Raw genomic sequence first — 22,748 nt, forward strand, 5'->3', positions numbered from 1 at the left:
AATCAAAGATGTTTTTTTTTGTTGGGGAAACATGGCCAACGACTTTTTCCAGGAATATCCCAACAGTAAAAATGTCGATATTAACTTTCCGAAGCTTCATTCTCTTTGGGTGGAAACAAAAGGTTAATAAAAGAATGGATCAATTTTTTGGTGCCATAAGCATTTTAAAAAGCGGCTATGACTTTGGATCGAAAAAAGAGCCAATAGTGCGGGAAACTTTCATTTACAAAATAACAAATGAAGAAGTTACGAAACAGCTATGCATGGAAACGCTATGCTCGATCGTTGCATTCAGTATGCGGCGGTAAGAGAAAGAGGGGGATAAGTGTGCAAAAGGGTGATCGGTGTCTTACCCAAGTTTGAAGGAAATACATTCTTTCCAGGGCGACAGAGCCTAATCGGCAGCAACCAACCTAGATACATCCAGAGAAAACCAGTGAATGACATCAAAGGTCAAGGTTGTACAAATGTCATAATTGCGGTAATTGAATAAAATCAAACTATAGAGGAGCATTTTACGGCGAAAAAACCATTTGCAGTAACTGTAGCGGTAGGGGATATTTTGCTAAATATTGCGAAAAGAAAACAGTAAGACAGGCTGACGGTTCTTACAATTTCAACCACTATGGAATGAACTAGATTCCCAATTTAGAAACAGAGAAAGATGATGAAAAAATCGGAGTTTTTGCGATACGGACAGTACAAGACCAGCCCGATAAGGAGAATTTAAAGTTACTGAGTGATCAAATCGGTTAAAAAATCAATGAAATCGGTAAAAAAAACAATTCGCAATTATAAAAAAAAAACAACGCGAATTCGGAGAATTTTTGATACGGACAGTATAGGACCAGGCAACTAATAAGAATAAAAATTACCAAGAATCCGAATTGGCAAAAATCAGTAGGAAAGGGAAATCCAAGTGAATTTTGCAGGTTAAGTTTCACCAGCTTCAGTATAGGTACTAAATGGTGAAGTCGGTCCCAAACAAAATTAGCAGTATCATCTATAGCGCGACCGACAGGTTGTAAGAATCGTTGCCCTTATTTGCACTAATATTGAATCGGAGTGATGATCCGCCGCGGGTAAATAGTTGTTCATTACCAAGAGAGCCACAAAGATATCATTGGAAAAAACCTCTTGCCATCATTAGGAATTGAAGTACGTCAACGACACGTGTCAAAAGCGTTGATTGAAAGTTTCAGGAACCAGGAAAAAAAGCAAGTTCAGTACTCGCCATTTCAACGAAAGTATAACAATTGTATTTAAACGAATTCATAGGGTTGTTTGTCAGAAAAAATGTACTGAAGGAACCGTTACACACGATACAGGTAAGAGTAACGGGTCCCTATTCACGTACGGGCTAAAGTTGAAGAAACCTTGGAGAAACTGTTTTAAAATTATCATATTGTCAAGTTGGGGAAATTTAAGAAGGATTTTTAAATTTTGCCTACAGTCCTGACGGCGAAACGCGACGGGTCTGAACAATTAGCGTTAAACTCGAAACTGATAAGCGAACATAAATTCTGGCACCTCTATTAAATGCTTAATATGAATGAGCTTGTTGAAAATGCAGCCAGCGGTAATACTACCGAGGTCATCTCGATCTCCAACAACGAATTGAAATACGCTTAATGCTTTAAAACGGGGTTTTATGGTTTGGGAGATATGCCCAACGAGTTCCAGCGAGCGATGGAGTGTATATTAGGGCATCTGTCAGTGGTACATGTATTTCTAGACGACATATTGGTCCCAACACGGGAGTCTGACAAACGCCTTGCCGTGGGAAACTATAAAATGAGAGGAGATCAGGAAGCTACCTTCGATAAATGTCCATGGGAAAAAAGCCACTGATAAAAGTCAACGGCTGTCACAAAAGTTATTTCCCCTGAGATGATGTTCCCTACAATTCTTTTTGACTGGCCCGAAATTTTTGATGCGTAGTCAATTCCGATCCTTACAAAAGAGGATGAAATCCTTAATTGAGTAGTTGAGGCGTTAATTGCCAAAATTTATGAACAGAATAAAAAGTGAGGCCAATGGTTCAACCATTAACTTCATAAACTTCAAAAATCAAATGGCATTCCATTTCCTGAACTTGAAGACAATCTGGTGATGCGGCTGCCATCAAAATGCGACTGCTTAAAGCAGTTAAAGGAACGTTTAAGATGCGCAAAGTGGCGAACAACTATTTCTTGTGGCCACCTATAAATCGCAAAAATCAGTCAACAGCACCGAACTGCAGGGAATGCGTCAAATTGGATAAAAACTTGAAGTCGCTAATATCAGAGTGGTATTTGGATATTTTATAGAGCCAAAACAAAAATTGCATCTGGGTTTTCTACGACCATTGCCGCCGGTACGGGGAGCAAAAAGGTATTTGATAACCTAGATAGAATTTCAAAAATCAGTCGATACAAATTACAAAAAAACAACAGCAACGGTGCTTGAAGATCCCAAGGGCATGTCGAACAGACCCAGGTTTAGGGTTTGTAGAGAAATTAATACGTGACTTTTGCACAAAGAAAAACTTTCAGTTAGTTTCTGCACCGGTGTGAAACCATCGAGCGACCGAACTGATGGAAAGGTGTATATGTAGAATGCGGGAACGTCTAGCAGTGTACTTGTTCCAAAAACTTAGACCTGCACTGAAAACAGCTTTAATTGAATTTTTTTTTCACGATAAGAACAACTAAACACCAATCATTGTGTTGTTCACCGTACTGAGCTCGCTTGCGCTGTAAACTGAATACTTTTTGGCTTACGGTTGAGAACAGTGCCTCCTTAAGTAAATTATTATGGTAAAACGTGTTTTATTACTCAATCCGAAACAAGAAGATGTTTCCCGCGCGGTTCATGCAATACTGCACCAGTACGGACGACGAAACGATGATGGGTGTTCACTAAAGGATCGAACACTCCTTGGCGGGAGCTCCACAGGCTCACAAGTTGAGACAACCGGGAAAAAAATGAAGCGCCGGCTCTAACCGCACAGCAAAAAGTTTATCAAATTTTACCGAAAACTCAAAATCAATTAAAGTGGCAACCATTTTTCGAGTTATTAAATTAGAAGGTGGTGCCTAATTCTGTTCATACAGTTGCATTGAACTCGGAAAAAATAATGGATTAATCTGACATTTTGATAAGACTAGGTGACACAGCATCAGAATCAGTAGTGAAACTGGAGAAAGCATCGATACGGGACGAATTGTATCAACGCAAAGAGGCAGCCCTGCAGGCCAACGCAGAGTCCCCAACGGTTAGATCACCACGCAGGCCATTATTTGATACAACAGGCTTAGCTTATAAACCGATCTGCATATACAGCTCGTCAAAAGGACCGATGTCTACAGAAGCCTGATCTTAAATCACGTTACGATCAAGATACTGCAGGAGAAGCCAGAAGATCCGACGCTGGCAGAAAAACCGATTGCGAACTAGGGCGTCAAAGAGTTTCAAAAACCGACAACCTGGACAAATTGTCTACTACTCAGTCTCAGAGGCTAATAGAGTGGTGACAATGAATACTGGACCTATCTTGTCGGCGTAAAGAGGAGGGCGAACTGACAACGATTCGTGAAGCGATCAAAATGGAGCCTGCAATCCCACATCGGTTTTTCGGGCGAGATCCAGGAGCCAAAAGTCCCAAGCCCAAAGTCCTAAGCCCATCCTACATGATAACACGAGACCTTTAGGGAACGAAGGCAGCCAAAATTCCTCGGAGAACGATTTTTCACAAGTACAATCAATTCTGAGACACATGCGACTAAAGTGGTAACCACTAAAGACATCTCGGAGTAAAGTTTGAATGTGTTATCACAGACGGCCCTGAGACCCTCATGTTTGAAAACGACCAGTAGAACAATAGAGAAGTGCATGGAGGAGACCACACGACAGTAAGAAAAAAGACTAACAGCCCGAATAATATACCGAAACCAAAAAAAGGACAACAGAAGAACATGCTTCGATCGAGAAATGTGTCGATTCTATTGGGGGCTGATTATAACTAGTTCGCACTCACAGGTCTGGACCAGAAGGTTTCGAGGTACTTTGTGGATGTTCTTGGCAAGTTACGTAGATTCGTCAATTATACCAATGGCACAGCGCGGATAATTGATACTCAGGGCAACAACTCGGACGAAATCCGATTTCACGTGCTATAACTAGGACTTTAGCGCGTATTCCGATTAGTTGGAAAACCCCTCACGCGGAAAGTTGGTATATATAACCCAAGTGGAAATTCGGAGGACATGAGAGGCCATTGACGAGGTCGGACGAGAGCCTTTCGACAGAGTGGTTGTCGAATCTGGAGTGACAGTACCAGTGTCAAGGCGAACTACGAGCATACACATCGAGAGTGAAAAAATCCAGGTGCAGAAGAAGCAAGCATCTGAGACAACAACCACCAAGGGAGAACTAGGAATCACTGATGAAGCACATCGAAGTTTGCCATCGGATGAGGCGAACCGAACTCTGCCTTTGGCTATAGAAGAAGATGTACTGCCGGTTCAGGAAATATTACCGGGGCAGATGCTCCTGGTTAAGTTAGTTATCAGCGGCGACTCTGGTGGTGCGATGGCCACATACGGTTTAGACATAGGGGATAAAAAGTCGGCCATCAGCATGACGGAGGAGGATCAGCGGCAAATTCTCGATGAACTGGAGATCCTCTGAGATATAAGAACAGAAACCTAGACCAGAGGGGGAAGTTGTGGTTTGTCTGGATTCGGATTTTTGATATTGAACTTTAAACTCAAACAAATTTAATGCAGCAAATTGATTATTTTAGTATGATGTTCTAGATTTAGTTGAAGGGGGAGTGTAGTTGAGACTGTATGACTGTTTTGTAACTTATGTTAGATGACAATTTTACGTATTTTATTGATAAAGTGATATTAAGGTCAACATACTAGAGAACGCTGTGGTCAAGCTTTAATCTTTAGAGACCCAAAACAAGCCTCAAAGGGCTTGAGAAGTGGAATTATAATTAGCTTGTGTTTTCGGCACCATTTGACTACGTCAAGCGCGGAACCATAGCAAACCCCTTTTTAGTCGTTATTTGAACTCCAAAATAGGGCTTTGGTTCCGCGCTTGAAGTAGATAAATGCCTGTTCTCAACTTTTTCGTTTTCAGACTAAATTACACGGATACTAAATTACACGGCACGACTTTGGAATAAGTTTTGCAGTGCAGCGTTACACCTATTTTGATTGCCCTTCCTTTTTGAAGTAAATCAAAAACAGAGCTTTTATTGACGGTTTAATTTAAAACTGTAATTTTAGATGTTTTCGATTTTTTTCTACTCTTGGAACTTTTTGTATTAACTATGATTAAATTTGTTGTTTGTTAGACCAATTTGGTCGAAAGCGACTACAATAGAGTCTACTCGTATACTAGTGACTACAGTAGATACTCGTAATTTTCGTAATTTATTGGTTTTTCGATAACGGTTTTTCGTAATTGTTCCGACTTTCGATACGAAAGTAACGGAATATTTGTGCTCGGGGTGGGTTTTTTTTTCTTCAGACAAATTTCGACTTTTTAACTAGCCATTTTTGACGGAATTTTTTTTATCATTCAAAAGGTATTGTTGTCCTGAGCTCAAATTTGAAAAAATATATCACCTGTGATCTTTTTTCGTAAAGTTATGGGGGTTTAAAGATTGGATTTTGGCCAATTTGGGACAATTAACGCGCGAGATATTTCGCGCTATTAACGCGTAAGCGGAGATTTAATCCGTCTTAAAATCGTTCCAAATTGGTTGAAAGAAGCTTATTTGCCATAATAGATTTGTTTTAAGGAGCTAAATCTATCTTTTGGTACTTTAAATGGCGTGTGGGGGGATGGCTTTCATAAAAATTTCAAATTAAAAATTTTAATTTTAATTTTTTTACATTTAATTTTTTAATGTTATTACTGCTCCATAAAACCTTACAAGGCAGTCGGAACATTCAGGGCTTCGCCCTGATACGAGCAATCTTGTTTTCTTTAAAATCTACCGTGGTTTAGATCTAAATCATCTATAGCGTATTTTTTCTAATTTTTCTAAGAACATAATTTTGTCTTGAGCAAGGAAACAATCACGCTTATTTCAGGGGGCTCTCTGCATGTTGAAACAGGTGACTTCCGATATGAGAATTCCAAAAGGCGCAAGCACTCTGTGGTCGGATGGTTCTTCCCCGACGGGCAAGTGTATTAGTTTTGCACTGAGAATAAAACATATATAGAAATTGAGAATATTATATTGAGCGTCCAAGATGCGAGGAGCTCAAAAAGTCTTTGAAAATTGAAACCTGCTCATTTGAGAAATGCATATAAACAATGGCAATTAAAAACAATGGCAATATCACAATAATCCTTTTTGTTGTGTGAGCCTAAAAAACATTCATTTGTGAAAGTTTAAATCTGCGATTTTTTTACTGGCCATGTGTCTTCTTAGCCGCGGCGTTTTGTTTCAATCTTCAGCAAACGTATTTTGTCAGCCGATCGGTGGTTCACAGCCCTTTATGTTTCACACTGAAATGACCTAAACTTGCCTAACTTCAAAGAAAATGGCATTTTGACGAGAATGATCAAACAATCAAAAAAAGTCAAAAACTGCATTGCATATATTTCGCGCGTCTTTCTGTTGAAAATTATCATACGCTGAAGCCTACAACGCCTTCTGAAAAAACTTAAGATCGGTCAGCCAAAAATTGACGCAATATATATGTTTACACCCAGGGGCAGATCTAGGATTTTCTCGAGGGGGGCGGATTTTCAAAATTTTTTGAAAATTTTGTCAATTTTTTTTCCATTTGTCAACCAAACAAATATTTTGAACTCTCCCAAAGCACTAAAAAGACCCTGATTTAGGGTACAATTTTCTACGCCGCAGGCAAAATTTTGAAAAAAAAACAGGCCAAAAAAGGCGTTTTTAGGCAACTTTTGGAAAATTTTGACCAAAAAAACGCGTTTTTCGGCGCGCGCTTCCCCCTCAAAATTAGTACAAATTGGTGTCAAAGGCGCTTTTAGAAAAATTTTAGGTTCCGTCACCAAATAAGGATATTTCAAAATAGTACAAAGAGGGACCCTTTGGGTCGGCAGGGGGTCGAATCCCTGAGGGGGGCGTCCCAAAAATCCGCCCCTGGTTACACCAAATAACAGAACCTTTGAAAAACCAAATGGCAACCAGAAAAAGAGATGGAGAAGATCGTTCAGCCAAAAATTGACGCAATATATATGTTTACACCCAGGGGCAGATCTAGGGTTTTCTCGAGGGGGGCGGATTTTCAAAATTTTTTGAAAATTTTGTCAATTTTTTTTTAGGTCAACCAAACAAATATTTTGAACTCTCCCAAAGCACTAAAAAGACCCTGATTTAGGGTACAATTTTCTACGCCGCAGGCAAAATTTTGAAAAAAAACAGGCCAAAAAAGGCGTTTTTAGGCAACTTTTAGAAAATTTTGACCAAAAAAAACGCGTTTTTCGGCGCGCGCTTCCCCCTCAAAATTAGTACAAATTGGTGCCAAAGGCGCTTTTAGAAAAATTTTAGGTTCCGTCACCAAATAAGGATATTTCAAAATAGTACAAAGAGGGACCCTTTGGGTCGGCAGGGGGTCGAATCCCTGAGGGGGGCGTCCCAAAAATCCGCCCCTGGTTACACCAAATAACAGAACCTTTGAAAAACCAAATGGCAACCAGAAAAAGAGATGGAAACTAAAGTTTTTGGGGTTCAACACTGGAATTATAGGATCACAACGGATCTTTCTTCTTTTCCTTGTAGGTTCGAACCGAGAGAGAGATTCAAGCACGATTTGGCAATGGTTCGACTGTTGGATCCCATAGAAAAAACTAAGTCAATCCTCCCAATTTGCAAGGAGCTCACACCCTATACGCCCTGCAAAGAGCGAATGGGCGCGTGTGGGGTGGGATCCATCTCGGATAATATCAAAAATCTCAGCAAGACCCTTCAGGAGACGTATTTCTTCGAGTCAACTATGCTGTCCAATTCAAACCCATATGACTTCCGTTGGTGCAGCTTGCAGAATATTTGCGTAGACAGCGGGATTGAGGCAGGGTTGCTAAATAATTCTGAATTGTTGGCTCACACGAGCAATTTCCCGACTAATTTAATTTAGGGAAATAATCGTTCACTTGGTAAAGAGCAACCTTTTCCAGCCAATCAGTGACGTTTAATTTTCCAGCCAATCTATGCTTAAAGTTGACGTTTAATAATAGAGGTTGTGTGGGTTGGTTAGCCTAGGGAGAATATCAATAAAAAAATCAATTACGAATCACGCACCTTACTGAAATTCCTTATGATAAATGTAGAATTTTTGTAGTGCCAATCCGGCCGGATGACAGTCACGGTAAGACTACAAGCCTGTTTTCAGGTGCCAATTGAGAGCAATTTGGAAAGTCAGAATCTTGATTTTTGTTGTTATCTGATTGAACCCTTAAGTTTCATTTGAGCCGTTTTTGTTGATGTAGATGATCTAAATGATAAAGATCGAAAAGGATTTTTCATTATGATTTTTTGATATGTACTCGGGGGGAACTCCTCCTAAAAAAATAGCCAAGTTTTTACCAAAAATCATTTTCACAGAAATCACTACCGTGCACATAGACTTCGCTAAGTTTATGAACAAGACTGTCTAATTTAGTTGCTGGGCATTGTATTTTATTTAATCTTTAGCCGGAGAAATCTTTCACATGGAAAACAGGAAACGGAACACTTAAAACTCGAAATTTTATTCTTCGGTACTTTTCGAAACTTGGAAAAAATGGGTTTGACTCAACTTAATAAAGAATTTATTTTCAAATCGGTTTTAAAATGATACACTGAAAAACGTCCCATTGAAAAGGAAAAACAAATTTTTACTGACACCAAAATGTTCCACTATTCTTTTTTTTGCCTGTAACCATCTATATACTAATAGCAATCCTACCTAAAAGGGCACAAGCATATGTCACTACGACGATGGAGGTCCTCTCTATACGTTCAAAAGTGGCACCCAGAAGCCAGAATGTCTGTATGGTGTGGCCAGTTACGCTCGGTCGAGCGGAGGTGTCCGTTGCAAAGGGGGCAGTTACTTCGCTAGTGTGCCTTTCTTCCACAAATGGATTGAGAAAATGATTGAAGAGTATTGAGAGATTTGCGAAATAATTTTCTTTTGAACAGATTCAAAGTTTTTGTTTATCAAAACTTTTTTGACGAAGTTTCAAAAATTTTGATAGATGCTTAATATTTTTGGTTGCTACATTTTCTTCTACAGAGAGCTATTGAAGGGTTCTAGAGTTCTGTTCGTCTTTCAAGTCACATGAACTTCTTCATTATGATCTTCTTGACTTGGTCACCACTGGAGTTGTTTACCATGGTAACCACACCAGCAACATAACTGTAATCTTTGTGCACTGAGCTTACTGTTATGCTGCTGGCCTGGTTTCTGCTCTTGTTCCCGCTCCAAATAGCAGAATGAACAAAGTACTCTTTCTTTATTCTTCTTCCATGCAAATATATTGTGACGGCATCATTGATCTTTTGTGCCGACTCGTAGTTTTGCAGCTTATAGTTTTTAGACTTTTAAAAACTTTCCAGTGTATAACTGGTTATACACTACGAAAAAATATCAACGACTTTTGGCAATTTTTTTGTCATAAACCAGCTCATTTGTCAAAAACCTTGAAAATTGGTATTTTTTTGTGTCCTACACGAGACAAAAATGGGTACTTTTGTGAGGTAACACAAACTCACCCAGATGAAAAGAGGAGAAAATCATACAAAAATGCAAGGTTTATTTTTCTCTATAAAACCAAGATAATAATAAAGATGCTATTTTATGAAATTTTCAAAGAAAAGACAGATAGATTTTAAAAATGAAAAGCATTTATTGATTAAGAATTAAAAATTAACAAGACTGCTCGTATCAAGACGAAGCCCTGAGTGTTCCGACTGCCTTTAAAATGGTGAGCAGTGATAACTAGAAACAAGCTAAATGTAATAAGACGAAATGAAATTTTTTCAACAAAAATTGTAATTTTTGTGAAAATCATCCCCCCACACGCCATATAAAATATAAAGTGATAGATTTTGCTCCCATTTTCACAACCAATTTGGCAAATAAGCTTTCTTTAACCATTTGAAACGATTTCTAAGACGGATTAAATCTCCGCTTACTCGTTAAGAGCGCGAAATATATCTCTCGTTGATTGTCCCAAATTGGCCAAAGTGGCAATCTTCAAACCCCCACAGCTTTGTGAAAAATGTTCAGAGGTGAATTTTTTTTTCAAATTTAAGCTCAAGACAACATTACCTTTCGAATGATATCTAAAAAATTTGTCAAAAATGGCTCCGGAAAGTCGGAAAAATAATGCAAAAGACGAGAAGATAAGAACAGTTATGCTTTAGTTTTAAAGACACAGCTAGCAGTCTTTGAGTTATATACCGAAAATCGTTTCGTCGATTGAACGGAAGTAAATAAGAGTATCATAATTTTTTCGTTTGATTTTGTTTTTGTTCCGACATTTAAGGAAAACTGAATTTTTATGCTTGGTGTGGCTTTAATTTGTTCAGTCAATTTTCAGCGATCAAATTCATAATTTTGACTAAAATTTTATTTGCTTTATTGAAGATATCGACTCCCTGAATTCAAATTTTAAAATATTTAACTTCACATATTTTACCTCCAATCTTTTTTTGCAAAATTTTGGGAGTTTGAAAATTGCCAATTAATGCGCATTTTGAAGATTTTATGCGTACTTTGAAAATTTTATCCATAATTCTGAAAGCGTAACGTGAATTTCCTGTGTGTGGCAAATTATCCCGCACAACAAAACGTTTCAAAGTGAATTGAGGCAAGCGGTTACGTAGCAAAAAGTGGACAAGCCATAAAGTAGACACATCAAAAAGTAAACAAACGCTTTATCAACGAATCGAACAAATGCACGAGATAAACAAGACTGCTCATATCAGGGCAAAGCCTTGAATGTTCCAACTGCTTTTCAAGATTTATGGAAGCGTAATAACATGAAAAAACTAAAAGTAATAAAATGAAGCTAATTTTTTTTAATTAAAATTTTGAGAATTTTTGTGAAAACCATCCCCAAGCCATATAAGTATAAAATGATAAAATTTGCTTCTACTAACAAATCAATTATTGCAATTAGGCTTCCGTCGACCAGTTTGGAGCGATTTGCAAGTTATATTAAATTTCCGCTTACGCTTTAATAGCACGAACTATTTTGCTCGTTAATTGTCCCAAATTATTCAAAATAGCAATTTTTAAACCCCATAGCTTCACAAAAAATGATCACAGGTGAAATATCTTTTAAAATCTCAGCTTAAAACAATAATATCTTTTTAATAGTATAAAAATTTTTGTCAAAAATGGCTAGTTAAAAAGTCGAAATTTGTCTGAAGAAAAAAATCCGAACACAAATATTCCGTAATTTTAGAACAATGAGTAATTTTGATTTTTGCTTGAGTTTGTTTTTTTACTCCACTCTGCTTGGTCAATACTTGTACAAGTCTACTTTTTGATGATATCTAATCGAAGGTAGCTAATCGATTGTTTTAATTTCGCGCGACTCAAGTTTTCACACTTGATCTTTGATATTGTCCAAAATTTATAGTTTTCAATTTTTTTCCAAAATCTATTTGTTATGGCTTAAGGGGCGGTCGGAGCCGTTGAAGCTGTATTATGAATGACAATTTCGCAGAACTTTTTTTAAGTTTCAGAAGTTACATCCCTGCGTGGCATCAATTTGTTCTTAGCAATCAGTTATTGGCTAAACTTGTGAGAAGCAAACTTATTTTGAATATTGATGGCTTCACATGGCCAACTATGATCACTGGCCAAAGTAAGATTATAGAAATATACAACTAATCATCAGCTTAAAACCATCAACTCAAAATCGGATCAGTTCGTATTACTATTTGTTATAAGGAGCGAAATCTATTGTTTTGACCTTTATATGGCGTGTGGGGTGATGATTTTTATAGAAAAACTTTCAAATTTTAGAAAAAAAAAGTTTTTCATTTTATTTTATTTCATTTAATTTTTTTATGTTGTTTATGTTGTTACTGCTCCATAAACGTTAAAAGGCAGTCGGAACTGTCAGGGCTTCGACCTGATACGAGCAGTCCTGTTTTTTATCTAAATGCTAGTTTCTATTTATGCAAATCTTATGATGGATCTCGGTGATTCATAAGATTCTTGATCGCTGAGAGAACTCCGATGGTGATAACTACAATAGTCGTAGCTGGGGTAACACTAACTAGTTGACACATCGAACTTTTTGCTTCTAATTCGTTGTCCGCATAAAATTGCATTTATAATTTTTATTTTAACTTCAGAATTTGTGATGAAAATTATGAATGAAGTTCCATCATTTGTTTTCTTAAACTTCTGTACGTCTGCATTGTTTATTGTTCCGACTTTCGATACGGAATATTTGTGCTCGGGGTGGGTTTTTTTTCTCCTGACAAATTCCGACTTTTTAATTAGCCTTTTTTGACAAAATTTTTTATATCATTCGAAAGGTATTCTTGTCTTGAGCTCAAATTTGATAAAATATTTCACCTTTGATCGTAAATTTATGGGGGTTTAAAGATTGCATTTTGGGCAATATGGGACAATTAACGCGCGATCTATTTCGCGCTATTAACGCGTAAGCGGAGAGTTAATCCGTCTTAGAAATAGCTCTAAATTGGTTGACGGAAGTTTATTCGCCATAATTGTTTTTTTACAAGGAGCTAAGTCTATCCTTTTGTACTTTATATGGCGTGTGGGGGGATGATTTTCATAAAAAGTTTCAAATTTTAGAGAAAAAAATTTTCTTTTTGTTTTGTTTCATTTATTTTTTTAATGCTATAACTGCTCCATAAACTTTAAAAGGCAGTCGGAACATTCAGGGCTCCGCCCTGATACGAGCAGACTTGTTGCTTTTTATGAATTTTTTAACTGCTGATTTTAAAGTCTTTTGTCTTAGCTGCTTTCTTTCATTTTACGATTTGGTTCTTACGCGTGACTGTACTGCTACATATCAATTTGCTGCTAAATTTTGTCCTCTGTCACTTTTAAATTTAATTTAAGCAACAATGAGATTGGTCTGTATCCAAGCTACCTGTGAGACATATTTCTGATCCCCGCATTTTGATGCCCTGCCTAAAGTTATTTTGAGTAGAGGTTGATGTAGAGGTGAACTAAGCGAGGTTTGAGTAGAGGTGAACTAAGCGCCATCAATTTCCTTTTTTCTTTATTGGTTATAGTTGCCATTCTTGATCATTGTATGTCATAAGAGCTGTACTCCGTCATAGAAGCAAAAATGATTTTTCTAATTGGGCCATACAAGTGAAGAGGAGTGAGGCAGGGGTTGGAAGAGGAGCCATTGTTCATGGAGTTTGTTTGGTTGCCGGAGAAGTTGAATAACTTGGAAAGCACTAAATTTTAATGACCACTTCATAAATTCGACAAAATTCAGTTTTCCTAGTTCAAAAAGATTCTTTTTCTCCTCAAAGTATTTTATCATTACTTTTATTTTGGAAGCAAAAAATGATAAGAAAACGAATGCCACAAATTCAGGAAAAAATTTAAATCCAATTTCGGGCTCTCATGTTAAAAAATATGGGTGCAGTCAATCAAAGTTTTATGAAACATTATAAAAAACAGTTATTGTCTCGTGAGATATCCTGTTTCATGATGTTTTTTTTTCAAACTTGTTGTTTTCTTAAAATCGCTAATGTTTTTTGCCGCTTTTGAGTTTCAAAATTTTTCATCTAAATGAGGGCTAGTAATACATCAATCAATTCACTCTTCAATCATTTCCATGAGGGCTAGTAATACATCAATCAATTCACTCTTCAATCATTTCCATTTTCCGTGTCTACAGGAGACTGAAAAAACGTCTGAAGTCTATGACAAAAACTTCGATCTTATAGAAAGGTTGAAAGAGCTAATAAGTTGAAGTGGGTAAAGATCTTGAAAAACGAGAACACTGATGAACACTTAATTTTGCTGCAGCCATTTCTAAGACTTGCATATACCACTTTTTATAATAAAAAGGAAACAATTTTCGGAGCTTCTAGAAAACGTTTAGTATTTCTTTTTAACTTTATTGTGCTAACAGACTTTTTGAAAATATTCATCAAAGCGGACCTAGAAACTGGGGGAAAACTGTTATTTGTGTGCCAATATGTACGACAGAACAGTGTGACCATCAAATAAAGCAGGTGAAAATTTATTTGCGATTTTTAAGGAAAGCAGTTATTCAAATTAGAGCAAATTCAATCGGGAAAGACTGAACACAAACTAAGACAGGTTATGAATACAAACTTGATATGAATTCGGAGTTATAATTTGACCATCCAAATTTTTTGATTTTTCCATTAAGAGAATATGCAATTAAATAACTTTTTAATTTGATACTACAATCTGGTCAACTGTTCTCAGTATCTTCTAATTAAGATCAAATTGGTTTTAGCTAGAGCTTTATACTTTAGCTAGAGCTTTCAAAAATTTGAAGCGCTATCAGTTATGATCATTGATTAACCCTCTGCTCAACAAATCAAATTTTGAGTTTTTTTTTATACAAATCTGATCTTTTGAATGTTTCCATGATTACTCTATTGCCTCTCAAAATTCGGTGGTTTTTTGACCAAAATATTCGATTATTCATCAACAACTAATTGTGTTATCAAGAGATCAAACTTTCTTTCAATATATGTTTTGAGGGGATCCAAGCTTTCACATTCACGTTCTGATCACTAGAAGTATCAAAACAGTTCGCATCATGATATTTCTTCTCATTTTTGCATCGATATTTGTCTTCTCTATTAACAAAACATGTTTTCGAAAAACGGTTAGTTGTTTGAAATTGCAAGATAAAAAATCAAGCCTTGTCATTAACACTCTACCTGAATCTTCGGATTCCGTCAAGATGATGGCTGTTTCACACTAAACAATGCTTTCACACCAATTTGGCTACAACAGTTTCCGAAATGTTGTAAGTGCCATTTTGTAGTTTCAATGCATTTCGACAAACGTCAATTATGTTGTGTTATCTTAAGCTGGAACGACTAACAAAGACATGTTTAATTTGCCAACAAAAAATTTGTTAGACAGTTTACTTTGAGGAAATGAAAGTTTGAGCCTCAATGCAGAAAGACTTGCAATTAATTTCAAAGACAAAAGGCGTAAGCATTTTGAGCTATTTCAGAAAACGCTCTATCGACTAAATAATTCTTGATTTTAAAAAAGTGATACTGACTGTTTATCTGATTACACAATTGCTTCCTTTCTGTGGGTTTATAAGTTTGATTCTTTATTATGATTTTTCGAATGAAAACCATTGAAAATTTGTGATTTTTAGAGATTGATCAATCATCCTTCAATTATACAGTACCTGTCATTTAAACTTCGCTCGCTTACCGTCTTCAGCTCTACCAGCCGCATGTCATTTTCTACCATTCTTCTATCGATCGTGTTCGTCTGCACGGTCAATGATTTTCCTCAATAAACCATCAATTTTCTCTAATAATTTGGTAATCGTTATCTTTATCTCCGTGAGCAACAGTTCATCAAACACTTTGGACTCTATACTGTCTCCAAATAAACTTGTTATTTGCTGCTTCCATCGGAAACGTTTAGTATTTCTTTTTAACTTTATTGTGCTAACAGACTTTTTGAAAATATTCATCAAAGCGGACCTAGAAACTGGGGGAAAACTGTTATTTGTGTGCCAATATGTACGACAGAACAGTGTGACCATCAAATAAAGCAGGTGAAAATTTATTTGCGATTTTTAAGGAAAGCAGTTATTCAAATTAGAGCAAATTCAATCGGGAAAGACTGAACACAAACTAAGACAGGTTATGAATACAAACTTGATATGAATTCGGAGTTATAGTTTGACCATCCAAATTTTTTGATTTTTCCATTAAGAGAATATGCAATTAAATAACTTTTTAATTTGATACTACAATCTGGTCAACTGTTCTCAGTATCTTCTAATTAAGATCAAATTGGTTTTAGCTAGAGCTTTATACTTTAGCTAGAGCTTTCAAAAGTTTGAAGCGCTATCAGTTATGATCATTGATTAACCCTCTGCTCAACAAATCAAATTTTGAGTTTTTTTTTTACAAATCTGATCTTTTGAATGTTTCCATGATTACTCTATTGCCTCTCAAAATACGGTGGTTTTTTGACCAAAATATTCGATTATTCATCAACAACTAATTGTGTTATCAAGAGATCAAACTTTCTTTCAATATATGTTTTGAGGGGATCCAAGCTTTCACATTCACGTTCTGATCACTAGAAGTATCAAAACAGTTCGCATCATGATATTTCTTCTCATTTTTGCATCGATATTTGTCTTCTCTATTAACAAAACATGTTTTCGAAAAACGGTTAGTTGTTTGAAATTGCAAGATAAAAAATCAAGCCTTGTCATTAACACTCTACCTGAATCTTCGGATTCCGTCAAGATGATGGCTGTTTCACACTAAACAATGCTTTCACACCAATTTGGCTACAACAGTTTCCGAAATGTTGTAAGTGCCATTTTGTAGTTTCAATGCATTTCGACAAAAGTCAATTATGTTGTGTTATCTTAAGCTGGAACGACTAACAAAGACATGTTTAATTTGCCAACAAAAAGTTTGTTAGACAGTTTACTTTGAGGAAATGAAAGTTTGAGCCTCAATGCAGAAAGACTTGCAATTAATTTCAAAGACAAAAGGCGTAAGCATTTTGAGCTATTTCAGAAAACGCTCTATCGACTAAATAATTCTTGATTTTAAAAAAGTGATACTGACTGTTTATCTGATTACACAATTGCTTCCTTTCTGTGGGTTTATAAGTTTGATTCTTTATTATGATTTTTCGAATGAAAACCATTGAAAATTTGTGATTTTTAGAGATTGATCAATCATCCTTCAATTATACAGTACCTGTCATTTAAACTTCGCTCGCTTACCGTCTTCAGCTCTACCAGCCGCATGTCATTTTCTACAATTCTTCTATCGATCGTGTTCGTCTGCACGGTCAATGATTTTCCTCAATAAACCATCAATTTTCTCTAATAATTTGGTAATCGTTATCTTTATCTCCGTGAGCAACAGTTCATCAAACACTTTGGACTCTATGCTGTCTCCAAATAAACTTGTTATTTGCTGCTTCCATCGGAAATTTTTTGTGAAAACTTGAAAACTGATCTTTACTGTTACAATTTAAAAACATTTTTCATAATCATTGACTGCAGATAAATTGAAATTAAAATCAATGCTGCATATGCCACTTTTTCAAATTGAATTGTTCATAATGAGGATACCTGAAAGATCAAGTATTTCGAGGAAAAAAATTTTGAAAAAATTTTCAAATTGTTTCGCAAATCAAGAAAATGAAAAAAAACTAGCATTATAGTATCTGGTTGATTATTCTCCTAATCATCTTCTATTATTCGAGAAACTTAAGAAGAAAGATAAGAAGGAATTGAATTGAGTTACATATATACTTTTATATAAAATAAAATAAACGATTTCAACTATACTCAAACATACATACCCCACGAAACATATAAAGCTGCATACTTGTATAAACATAAAAACATAAATACATTTTTCATAAGTTGCAAACTTAAATGCATACTTACAAAATATAGTGATACGTATTTTATTACAGACATACGTTTATTCATACACATTTAAAAACTTACATAAGGTTATTCATACAAACTTACATACAAAAACAATTACATACACACTTACTGAATACAAACATACATAAATGTATACATAAGCACAAACTTCCATAAACACATATATACATACATGCATACATAGATACATAGATACGTACTTGCAGATATATATACAAACATAAAGTTACTTAGAGATATTCATACAACCATAGATACAAAATTACATACATATATGCAAAAATATTTCCATACAAACAAACACTCAAAAATGAAGTCTTGCATAAAGGTATGAACACAAACATACAGTCTCATACATAAGAAGAATGCAAAATAACTACCATTTATATATAAGTTTTACATACTTGCATACATACTTTTAAACCTGCAACCAATTATACGAAAAGTTTTTCTTACACACATGCAAAGGTTTTACTTAATATTTCTGCTGACCTTTAAAATACAAACATATGTAAACCCACAAACCAACTTGCATTCACTTCACATTTTCAAGACAAATATATACACACTTTCAGACATAAAAAATCAGGCATTACAGACTGGCATTCATATGTCTTTACATACAATCAAATAAACGTGCCTTTCATACTCATATACGAATATGCATAAGTACTTGCCTACAAAAAGACATGGATTGTATTTTACAAGCATGCAACTACTCATGTGTACTCACTTTCCTTTTAAACAGACATAAAACTTTAATCATAAGTTTGTACAATTTGCAAACCAGCTAACTTTTAAATGCTTTCAAACTGAAAAACATACATTGATACAAAATAATTGCTGGTCTTCATTCACTCAATCAAGCGGACATGCATTCAGGAATTCTTACTTACATAAAAACATACAAATACACATAACTTCTAAAAACTCAAATGAATACCCACAAATAGTATGTGCATACATGATTAATTACATTTATACTTGCAAAACGTTGTACACTTTTACATAGATACATACAGTTTACATAAATAGACACACACGCAAATTTTGCTTACATACATGCAAAGATTTTACTTATTATTTCTGCTGACATTTAAAACACAAGCATATGTAAACACACAAACTATTTTGCATTCTGTTCACACTTTCAAGACAAATGTATACACACATTCAGACAAAAAGAATCACGCATTACAGACTGGCATTCATACGTCTTTACATACAATAATATAAACGTGCCTTTCATACTGATATACGAATATGCATAAGTACTTGCCTAAAAATATACATTGATTCAAAAATTAGCTTGTATTCATTCACTCAATCAAGCGGACATGCAGTCAAGAGTTCCTACTTACATAAAAACATATAAATTTACATAACTTCTAAATACTCACATGAGTACACACAAATAGTATGTACATACATGATTAATTAGATTTATACATGCAAAAAGTTGTACACTTTTACATAGATACATACAGTTTACACAAATACACACATACGCAAAGCATATGTGCGTACATATATACTATGCTTATAGTATCTTGTCAAACTTTCAAGAAAAACTAGAAACCTTAGTAAAATTCAAGTTGGGTTATAGTTATTCCTCTAGTTACAATTTTTTTGGTTTACACGCGCATAAGGAAAAAAAATTGTTCTCATACTTACAAACACATCAATTTGCATTCATACACGCATACACAAAAAGTATTTTTTCTTGCATTTTTTTTTATAGATTACTAAAAATATTCACACAAAAATATATTCATTACGTTTTACGTATGAATATATTCAAATACAGCCAAACCTACATACACAATTTGATTTTTACAATGCAAACGTCGCATGCAGAGATTTGCAAAGAAATGCCAGCTTTCAGTCAACTCATTTACACCATTTAGCAATGTTGTTCATTTTTGAAAAAATAAAAAAGGGCGATAAACAATTTTTTAATATGTCCGTTGATCTCCTAAACGAATTTTCCAACGGTATTAAACTTCACCTCAAAGTTGACCAGTGAGTCATGAGAAGCGCTTTTAGTGGTCAGAAGAAAAAACCAAGGCTTGCTAACTTGCATAGGACGGGAAAATTTCAACAAATTGATGAAAGTTTTTTGTTGGACGGTCCGATTAAAGTTTTTTGACATATCGAAAATTGCTTTCAAATTATTTTTTAGTTTTGTACAGAAAATTCAAGACAGTGGAAGTTTTGGTTCGAAACAAAATTTTTAGCCATTGTTCTAAGAATTGTAATCTTTTTCAAAAAACTTTGTTTTTTTATTCATTTGTTAGTTCTGTAGTTTGATATATCTTCAGTTGACAATTAGGCTGCAGGTTTAACCGTACACAAAGTTACATTGAATAGAATTGCACATTATGATGTTTTCTCGCCAAACCATCAAAACTTTTATTGTTTGAAAAAAATATATTTGGTTCTGAAAAAGCTATTTAATACAGTTTCAACTGTTCTTTTTTTCATCTTTTTCCCCCGTATTTATGCAATATCGATAGTTTGAGCTATAGTATCTTAGAAAATAATCTTTTAACTATGATAAAACTAACGGTAAAGGGTATGTTTTAGAGAAAACAAAAGTTGTTCTAAGCTGATGTTCAACCCATTTTTTCAGTAATAAAGAAAACTTTCAGTAAATTATTAAATTTGTGCAAAATAAACAACCCAATCTTTTTTTGCGATTTTGAATTCTCTAGAGCGACCGTTTTTTAGACATGATCCTAAATGAAACACAATTTTTTAAATAATTTTAAAGAATTAAGAGCAAAAAAACTCTTGTTCTTTTTGTTTTGTTTTGTTTAGTTTAGATTACAAAACAAACAGCTTAACATTAATAAATTCAACTTAACTATTTGAAAAAAAGTAGCACAAAACACAAAACAGACTGAAAACTTTTCAATTGACGCCACGTATAACAGAGATTGATGCGTTCCTATCCTTTTTCTTGTTTTTTTTGCGAGCAACTGGCGTTTACTTTTGGCTAATATCGGTTGTCTGCCTACTGCACCAAGGGCTCACTGTTAGACTGATTTCTGCAACATGAGTAACAAGCTGAAGCTGGTGGCTCCATTTCCAGGCCGACTTGGGCCTCTCCAGCTTTTGGGAAGATTCAATTTGTCTCTACGAAAGAGGAATGCGCTCATAAGGAGATGAGTAAATCTAGATCCTTGAATAGCATAACTTTGGCTATTTGCGCTGAATCGATGATATAAACTCCGATGATCAAAAATTCATCTTTTCTGATGGCCTTTTAAACCATACTTTTAAAAGATATAAATAGAATAAGATAACCTAAATGAAAAATATGTGATTTAGTTCAATCCAATTATCATTATTTGAATTCAATTGTTGTCTAATAAGGAAAGAAAATCTCCGTGAGCAGTCTTGTCAAAAAAAGACGTTCTTGAGCGGAATCAGTCAAAACTTACACATAGAGTTTTTATGAAGTTTTGCGGTAACCGAGAGCAAACATTGAATTCACACGGGTAAAATTATGAATCAAATGATGAAAGCACGCGCCTGCAGAGGCGTTGTTATTGCGCTAAAAACAGAACAAGTCTTATCATGAATTGGAAATGAGATAGCAGATAAATGCTTTGTTTTGTATAATCAAGACCACATCTTTTCTAACTTTTGATAGTAATTTTATAGACTTTTCTTCAAATTACACAGCATAGTTTTGGGCTCACATTCATATCTTGTATTCAGCGGCTATTCTAAAATGAACACATAAATTTCTCTATGTTCGATTGAGATTTATGATTGGGTATAGATGTCAGTCCACAACCAGAAAGATTTTCAAAAAGAAACCCTTTGCATTTTAACCTGGTTTAGTCTTACCAGAATTCGTTTATCAGCTGGGAAACTTATCCAATTTGGCTACGCTGTGTATGATCTATCACTGGCTGATAAGCGAATGGTTCGAATAAACTAGAATTTATGTATATAAGTCCCTGTTTGATTTTTTACGCCTGTTTATCGGTATGTGTAATGGTTAATTTTTATGTATATATGTTCAGAAGTGTAACATTAGGTAAGAGTTAAGCCACAAATCAAACTCAATGTAGCTTTAGTTCCAGAGTAGTTGAGATTTTCTAGAACATTTTACTAGGTGTTGTATCTGTACTATGTTCAACCAGATACTACAAAGTAAAATAATTATGCGTAAATTGTGTGCATTGCATGTTCGATATTTACATGCTTCACGAATTGCTTGTATTGGAAATGTTATATCAAAAAAGATGTACAAGCATGTTGTTCCAAAACGTTTTCGAATCAATTTAGGATATATAATTGTAATTGGAAATAAAATTCGATGTCAAAATCAATCCAAATTCTTCTTTTTACTTCTCATCATTATTCTAGATTGTTTCACCAGATGCTGAGTGGGTACAGGTTATCAATTAGATTTGGATACGTAAAATTAGTGCGTACAGATAGGCATTGTAATCAATTTTTATTTGTAAATGTAAGCATGATTAATGTCTACTTTGTATGTTTTTGGTTATATACATTTGTTTATAATGATTCATAAGTATAAATTCACTTATGCGATCAAAATTATGCCATCAGAAATGCCACTTTAATTAGAAAAACAATTCATCTTACATTTTTTTGCTGCTCTTGATTTTGATTTCTGAATAGTTCACCACATACTAAAAAGTTACCAGATACAACATTAAAACGTTTTTCTATGCCTACATAGACATATAGTGTGTGATATAGTTTTACAAAACTAATCATTCGTTTCTTAACCCAACTAACCTAATATGTGCAATTTTAATTAGTAATAAAGCTAATAACTAAAATCATTTAAATTTTTGTTTCAGGTTTTTAAATAGTTCTCACTAGCTATTTCATATGCAGTGTGAAAAAACGAATGTTTTTATTTATATATGAAGTATGCGGATATGTAAGTGTCTAAATTTGTATGGTTTTTAAATCTCAATTTCGGGCTGATGTCTGTATGGGTTTATTTATTTTTGTATAAATGAAAAAAACTCGTTCTTGACTTAAGTCCTGTTTTGTCATGAAAAGTTTTGTTTGTGTCACGTCAACGTAAATTTTAAATGTACAAAAAACATGTACAATTC

The 22,748-nt window shown here is 34.8% G+C and overlaps 2 protein-coding genes across 2 annotated transcripts in view; both read left to right on the forward strand.

Annotated features, from left to right (window-relative positions):
• Positions 1 to 22,748, forward strand: part of LOC134841697 (protein wntless homolog B-like) — a 487,665-nt gene that overhangs the window by 338,066 nt on the left and 126,851 nt on the right. The gene's annotated exons all lie outside the window — the stretch shown is intronic.
• On the forward strand, positions 6,099 to 9,232 carry LOC134842881 (uncharacterized). Its single transcript, XM_063859387.1, has 3 exons — positions 6,099 to 6,183; positions 7,763 to 8,051; positions 8,935 to 9,232. Exons 2-3 carry the CDS (start codon positions 7,800 to 7,802, stop codon positions 9,127 to 9,129), a joined length of 447 nt encoding a protein of 148 aa, XP_063715457.1. The 5' UTR covers positions 6,099 to 6,183; positions 7,763 to 7,799; the 3' UTR covers positions 9,130 to 9,232.

Source organism: Symsagittifera roscoffensis, chromosome 3, assembly GCF_963678635.1.
Source record: "Symsagittifera roscoffensis chromosome 3, txSymRosc1.1, whole genome shotgun sequence".
NCBI lineage: Eukaryota > Metazoa > Xenacoelomorpha > Acoela > Convolutidae > Symsagittifera > Symsagittifera roscoffensis.